The 7,838-nt window shown below is 39.7% G+C and overlaps 1 protein-coding gene across 1 annotated transcript; it reads right to left on the bottom strand.

Annotated features, from left to right (window-relative positions):
• Positions 1 to 1,613: 1,613 nt before the first annotated feature.
• Positions 1,614 to 7,795, bottom strand: hmx4 (H6 family homeobox 4). Its single transcript, XM_067584127.1, has 2 exons — positions 6,066 to 7,795; positions 1,614 to 5,896 (listed from the first exon to the last, which is right to left on the bottom strand). The coding sequence occupies exons 1-2, from the start codon at positions 6,286 to 6,288 to the stop codon at positions 5,322 to 5,324; spliced, it is 798 nt and encodes a 265-aa protein (XP_067440228.1). The 5' UTR covers positions 6,289 to 7,795; the 3' UTR covers positions 1,614 to 5,321.
• Positions 7,796 to 7,838: the final 43 nt, after the last annotated feature.

Below are 7,838 nucleotides of genomic sequence, written 5' to 3'. Positions count from 1 at the left end.
GACAGTTCTGCCATGATGAGATGAATTAATCAAACAGGAAAGTGTCATTACTGGATGTAAAACATGTGAACACATGCAGTATATTTTTAGACTTGTGAGCAGTGCAGTGCTAGGGATAAAACTCAAAACTTTATTAAACAAACCAAAAAAAAACAACAAAAGTAAAAACTCAGTAACATACAACAACATACAAACAAAAAAATACACCAAGGGGCTAAAATGTGAAAATAAAATCTATAAATCCTCCACTCTTGGTCTGAAATATCTCAACAGTTATTGGATGGATTGCCATGAAATGTTGTACAGACATTCATGGTCCCCAGAAGATGAATCAGTGACTTTGACTGATCCCCTGACTTAAACTTAAAGTCACCATGAAGTTACCTATTGCATTGGATTGCTGTGAAATTCGGTGCAGACTTTCATGTCCAATACTTTGATCAATGACCAGAAGCCTGCAAAACTAATGACATTCCCATCAGCCTGAGCTGGACTTTGTGTTTAGCTCTAATTAGCAAATGCTAGCAGGCTAACACGAAAAATAAAGATGGTGAACATGGTAAACATTACACCTGTGAAATAGTAGCATGTTAGCATTGTCATTGTGGGCATGCCGTGCTGATGTTAGCATTTAGCTCAATGCACCGCTTTACCTGCAACATCTCAGAGCAGCTAGCATGGCTATAGACTTTTAGTCTTCAATAATAATATTTCAATCTGCTATTTATCATATTCTATCATAACATGCTAATGAGTTTAGTTTGCAGCATTATGTCCACCTGGTAAATTGTCACATAAGGACAAATATTCAAACTTGACCTATGAATACACAGCTGTGATTCCTAATTTATCCATTGGCAGGTTGTACTATAGGAAGTGTACAATCACACACACAAGCTTTGGTGCTGTTCATCTTGCATTGTGTAAATCTATAAAGTAATTCATTTAAATTTATTCATTTTTACTCTTTCACTTAGCTTGCTTTGCAATTAGTTTTTTGGCCATGGTCCAGTTTGGACTCCTCCCTCTCATCCCTGCACTCTCTCACCCCTTATCTCTGTATCACTTGCTTTTATCTGATTTCATTCCCTCTGCCATCTTTCAATTTCCTCAAGCAATTAGCATCATGGAGAAGGAGGGAGGCGACTAAATTAGCAGATCAATAGGCCATCAAACAGTCTTTAAGTGTGACACATTCACAGACCTCCTGTCTCAGGTTTCCTCCTCTAACTAATAGCCTTGTTGTTTACTTTACAATATGCTGTGTCATGTAGTTTTGGTCTAAGGTTGCCTCCCCAGTGCTTCGGGATACCCAAGGGAATCCATATACAGGCTTTTCAGTGCTGTTTGTTGCTGGGGAGTGCACCCACAAACACTGCTTACACATTTTGTCTTTTAATATCTTTTTTTTTTATCAGAATGAACAACATTGTTGAGGTATATTTGAACTGTCAAATGTCACTTTCCTAAAGTGTTATTTCAATGTATAGACAAATGTATCTGACAAATACATACATGATTGGCCTGTAAACCAAAAACAGAACATTTAAATGGAATCCTCCATGTGAGACCTTATGGTGACAGTCTTTTCTGTGCTTTCATGTCGCAGAAAAATGTTCGGGGACAGTCTCTCCCATCGTCTTGGGCGATGACCTTTGTCAGATGACTGGGAGAGGTCAACAGAGGTTAAAGTAACGGGCGAGCTGAGAGAGGGGCCCCCATCTAGTCATGCAGAAAGGAGCTGCCAGAGACTTTAACACAGGCGTAATGCACACACACACACACACACACACACACACACACACACATAGTCAGTCACTCTCTGATATGCTCTCCAACCATTAGGAACAGCACTTCCTCGCTCCTGACCGGCCAGACCTCGGCTATAGAGAGGCGCAGACCCATGCAGAAATACAAACGTGATCGTCTTTTTTCCAACACAAACACACACTCATCAAATGGTTCTGACTGAACTCCCCTCCCTTTTACTCTCCCTCTCCCTGCTACACACTCTCCTCCTCCGTCCCTCTCATTCAGTCATAATCACACACAGTCGGGCTTCAGTGCACAGACTGCTGTGATGAGCTATGACAAGGCAAGAGGCGGGAGGCAAGCAAAGTAAGAATGGGAGAGGAGGATGGAGTGATAAATGAAAGAACAGTAGAAGAAAATTAGCACTTATTACAAAAATCTTTGAGGTGAATTAGTGCTTTGATGTCACATTTACTCAGCATAGTATTTTTTTTAATATATTACATCCTCTGCAGTCCAAAGATCCAGCCTGGGTGCCTTTTAAGATAGTATGATCTTCAGTTTATATCTCTAGTAATATGCCATTCAGCTACAACTCACATCTTGACAGTCTGCCGTCATGTCTGAGCGGATAGCCGCCAGGGATTGTGGGTACTGAGCAGTGGTTTGACTCTCTGAAACACGAGACAGCCTGCATAACAGGCCTCCTTTTCAGTGAATAGACGTACACACACAGTCGATGCTCTAAACCACACACATATGTAAATGCCTTAAAGATTTCTTTATTATTGGGTGCAGTGGATTGATCAAATGATGGAGTGATTCCTACTTGGTGTCTTTAGATCTGTTAGAGAATCATTTTAATATAAGGTCAAAGGGAAGGATGTTGAAAAGAATGATTAATTATAATTATGATGGAAAAATCCTGTTTACAATGGTGGAAGGATATACAGTTTTTAACAGTTTTGATTTTGTATTCAGTATAGTTTAGGTCTATGGTATGAAAAATGTAGAGGGTAAGTGTTGTGGCAAAGTGCACCAGGGGTCAAAAGGCAGCAGTGATGGGGTCAACTGACCTTCAACTTAGTTAATGCAGAAAGTAGATTTTCATCAGTGGAAAAAAATAACATGACTATTATTAGTATTCTTTGACGTTACGTTGGATAAAATTAGACTAAATATTGCTTCAAACTGCTCTTTAGGTTTGCAGACTGACAGATCCTTTTCATCTCAGTGTTATTAAAGTTTGTTTGTGACACGAGGACAGTGAGTGTGTGTGTGTGTGTGTGTGTGTGTGTGTGCGTGCGTGTGTGTGTTTGGTCTTGGGAAAATCATAAAGTTCCAAACATCACAACTTTACACTGTGAAGCTTTTCAGACTGTCACAATGATTTCAGGTACTTTTAAAGGTCAGTATTATATATTGTTAAATAAGAACAAAAAACTTTAATAAGTTCAGTAAAGGATGGGACTTGAAAACAACACGTCTGGTGCAGAAGGTTGTATTTTACCACCTCAGTATTTTCTTCAAAATGTTTCAGAAAGAGGAACACACTGAGTCTCTTCTTATTTTGCCCATCTGGTATACAATAATGTATAGTTGATAACACAACAGATACATATTTGAATTTGTGACATTGACATACATCATTTTGTACTTTTTTTTTTTCCTAGATTAGAAATTATTACAGTTACATAATATCCATCTGTCTTTGCTGTTTACTGACTGTTCTCTTTTATTTGTGGACTTTTAACTGAGACATGCTATCACAGTAACAGAAAGCTTAAAGCTCTGTTTCCTTTTTATAGGAATTAGTGTTGTGCATTAATTCATTTAGAGTCTGCGGTGTGTTTCCAAAGGCCAGACCCAAATCGTTCGGTAATACGGCTGATTTGAAGCTTCCCCATAAGGAATGAACCTTGGCCTGACTTCACAAGAGTAGGAGCACAGCTTTCCATTGTGTACACTTTAAATTATGCTGATGCTGCTGGTATATTGGTCTGTGGCTGTGGCACAACAGCAGAGTGACCACCGTCGAGGAGACGCTTTCTCACAGAAACTTAGAGGAGATGAGCCTCACCTCCTGTCTGCATCTACCACTTCCTGCATGGATCAGTATTTTTTTGCAAGATGTGTAGTTATATTTTTTAATATGACAGATAGAGGGGAAGTTTATCTGTCAACTATTTCCTGCAGGCTAGAAATGCATAGGTCATAACGAACTACATACCTGTATATAATATGTGGGTTGACCCTTCAGTATAAACAGTAATGGTTCAGTATTTTTCCAAAATGTTTTAGTTTTTCTAGGAGGAACATATCATACTATCATCTGGTATACCGTAATATGTAGTTTATATCCTGAATATGCTGTTTTCATCACCAGTTGCAGATAAATTTTAATATTAACGTCCACCATTACATTTTTTCCCAGACTTACTGACATAATTAAAGTTTAAGTGGTCTTGCTACTTCTGATTATAATATCCAGCTGTCAGAAATAGAGTTTATAAGCCATGTTGAATTTATGCATATTATGTGCAAACTGCTTTGCTTCTAATTTAGTATTCAGTATCACCGTTAACACTTGTGGAGGCCTGAGTTTTTGCAGAAAAAATAATAAAACAATAGAAAGTGTGGGCCTATAACTATTTAAGGCCTGTTGGATTAGCAAACATGGCCGTCATCTAAGACTGCATCTAGTGGTCTTTACAGAGACCAAAGATTTGGGTTTTTGCTTTGATTTCACATTTTGCTAGTTCTTGCCGAATCTTAATCGTTCAGCTACAAAGGTACTGTAAAAACTTACTAAACTGACTGAACATACCATGTATCACAACTATCTGCAACTTCACATGATAATAAACCTTCCATGTCTGAAACACAAAAAGTTCACCTCAAAATACTGAATCAATTCTGTAAAATATTTCTTGAATGAAGATGTTTTAATTACAGTTTCAGTAAATGGTGTAATGAGCCTATAGGCAAACGTGGAATAAAGTAAGCATAGTAGGATACTCAGAAAAAAATAGACATGCGTGAAACATAAAATAAAATGTTAATTACATTCATTTAAATACATAGATAATTTCAGTAATTCAAAAAATTCATTATGATACAGGAAATGCATGCAAATAGCTAAAGTATAGCCTAGTAATTTCTTTGGTGGCTTAGGCTGCTGGAAATGCGGTTGTCGATGATGATGATGATAATAATAATAATAATAATGAATTATGTAAACAATAAAATGTTGGGGTTGATGCTGTTGTAGGCCTCCCTCAGGCTATCATTAGCTTAGCCTGCTATTTCTATAAACGGCTATGTGTAACTATAGCAGGTTTAGTGTTAGGCCTATAAAACCCATAAATTTGACTGAAAAATAAATAATACCGAATCGGCTTATTTTTATGTGATATGTAACTACTCCTCTGTCATTGTAGGCTACTTGCAGTCTTCATAACCAGTTTAGGACGCAGGTCCGGCCCCACCATCTAAACACCTTAAATGCTTGAAACTTGGCAACAGACCACCAAAAAGTGTCTCTTTCACGTGGAGAATTAGTGAAACCATCATACGTCCCCGTCATACAGGCTGAAGTACTTGCTGGCGTTTGAGAAGCAGAGGTAAGGCGTGCTACTCCCCGGGTATACCACGGGCAGAGGCATGGGCAGCAGGCATCTCCCCAGCAGGTTGCTCTCTTTGTACAAGGCCGGGAGCTGCCCCACCACCACGGGCTTTCCAGTCTCGGGGAAATCGGTAACGGGTCCGTCGATTTCAGTCGAGATTTGCCGTTTCAATTTATTCCTGCGGTTCTGAAACCATATTTTCACCTGGGTCTCCGTGAGCTGGAGAGAACTGGCGAGGCAGGCGCGCTCTGCGCTGCTCAGATAGCGTTTCATGTCGAAGGTAGACTCCAACTGGAAAATCTGTCTCTTGGAAAAAATAGTGCGCGTTTTCTTTTTAGTGATCATTTTGTTTTTCTTGGCGGGGCTGCCTCCTTTGTGGGGGTCTGTGGCCGTGGTGGTGGAACTGCTGTCGTCGCAGCTGCTGTCCCCGCTCTCGAAGCGCACCTCCGTCGCCTTCATCGGGTCTCCGCGGCTGATGATCACCGAGTCCGTTGCTCCGTGGCAGTCTGTGCTACATTCTGCAACACAATTACACTTCGTTTAACCTAAGCCTCGGGCGGTGCTGCCAAATTGACCCAAAGTGTAAGATAATGCCAGAGTCGTGCGTAATGGTGATGACACAAGGGCTATATATCCATATATATAACTATATAGAAACTAGGTACAAATTTTGCAAGACGCTCTTACCACTTTCTTTGAGCCTGCTGTCCGGATCCTGTCTCTGCTGGGCTCCGTGCTCCTCGAGGTGGCTCTGGAAACCGTCTTTACGCATCGCCGTGGCCGAGTCATCCTGCAGTCCCGCGGGGTGACAACTGTCACAGGTCCTCCCGCTGGTTTTCAGGTTGAGGATGTTATCAATAGTGAATTTCAGAGAGGCGGCGGGTCGACATGGTGCGTCCACTTTGTTCATATTCTCCAATGCGTAAGTCCCCCTTTTGTTTACTTCCGCGACTCTGTTCGGCGTTAAGTCTAAACCGGGACGTTAATCTCACCACTAACGTCTCGATGCTCCACGCACCATAGCAGCAGCCACTGAGCAGACACTGCTGGCCTGGCGATGCTCTGCTTGCACCGCTACTGCACACACCGGATGGAGCGCGCTCTGTCCTCGGTGATTGGCCCAGAGGAGCGTGTGCTACAGGCCAATAAGAGCGAGGGGATGGAAGGAGAAGGGAGGGCAGGAGAGTGTTGTTGTACCCTCCCCTCTAACTCCGCCACTCATCCTCATACATCTGCTGCAAGGAGACACGGAGTCCGGGACCCTCCAGGGGTCCCTCAGGAAAATAAGGACTCGTTTAATTTCAGTTATTTCACACCATATACAGTATTTGCGCCGTGAGAACATTTACCCTTGATGGTGGTTTGGGTCGTAGCCTGCACTCTCTCTCTCTGAAGCACCGGCCAAGCAGCTGCATGATGCGAATAATAATTTGAGGGCCCCGAATTTGAAAAAGTTTGTCATTTGATTTGTAAAGTAAGCCGGATTATTATTATTATTATTATTATTACTATTATTATTATTATTATTGGTATTGCATTGTGTGTGTAATAAATCTATGTAATAATGCACAATAGTTCTCAAAAGCATATATTCCCATTTAGAATATTTTTCCTCAGTGAGCTTGATGCTTTTTTAATGAAACATATGCTGCCAACAAAAGGATATGTTTATTTATGTTGACACCATGTTGCACTCACACAATGCACTCTCTTATGGGATTATTTAATCTATTTAATAATCTATAATAAATCACCTGTATTATTTATTTATTTATTTATTTATTTATTTTAATTTTTTTGTCATTTAAAGACTCTGCAAAATGCGAAAATTCATTGCTCCAGTTTTGACTCTTATGTTGTGGTTTTATGAATTAAATGTTTGTCCTCAGTGTTTTTATTTCTATGCATATAGACTCTTACGCGTGTTTACTCTTTTTTTTTTTTTTTTTTTTTTTTTACCGTTTATTTTGTAATCCACACCGGGTTGTATGAAACTGAATTTTCCGTCAAGTAATAAAAAGTTTAAATTCACTAACGTTTTTTACTGCCTTATACAGTCGATTCTTATCAAAGTGGAAGGACACAACTTGTCAGGCGTTTATTAAAAAGCGATAAGCAATACAGTTTAGTAAAAGTATGCCCTGTATTACTCTGTTGCCTGACCAGTGCATTTCTGTTTAGCTTTATTTTATATAAATTTGATATATTTGTAAATTTGGTATATGTTCACTTTGGACGTCAATAGGAAAAAAGAGTGAATATTTCTAACAGAGGCCTGCATGTAGCAAAAACTTCAAGTAGTGTATAAAGTTGAATTGTGTAATTTCCAGAAAGAGAGACTTGTCCTGCTGTAATCTTTATTTGTGTTATAAAACATAAGGATTCACTTCACCCTCCTCTGCAGGTTTATGACTGACAGAGATTAAGAGACATAGAGGTCACTGAGTGTTTATAAACAGC

Source organism: Thunnus thynnus, chromosome 3, assembly GCF_963924715.1.
Source record: "Thunnus thynnus chromosome 3, fThuThy2.1, whole genome shotgun sequence".
NCBI lineage: Eukaryota > Metazoa > Chordata > Actinopteri > Scombriformes > Scombridae > Thunnus > Thunnus thynnus.
Note: the sequence above shows the minus strand (reverse complement) of the source record. Positions and strands in the feature narration are given on the sequence as shown.

Excerpts from the sequence above, each read along its gene's own strand:
- hmx4 (XM_067584127.1), bottom strand. The coding sequence starts at position 6,288 with ATGAACAAAGTGGACGCACCATGTCGACCCGCCGCCTCTCTGAAATTC. Across the intron at positions 5,897-6,065 it reads CAGCAGGCTCAAAGAAAGTG|AATGTAGCACAGACTGCCAC; the intron begins GTAAGAGCGTCT and ends ATTGTGTTGCAG.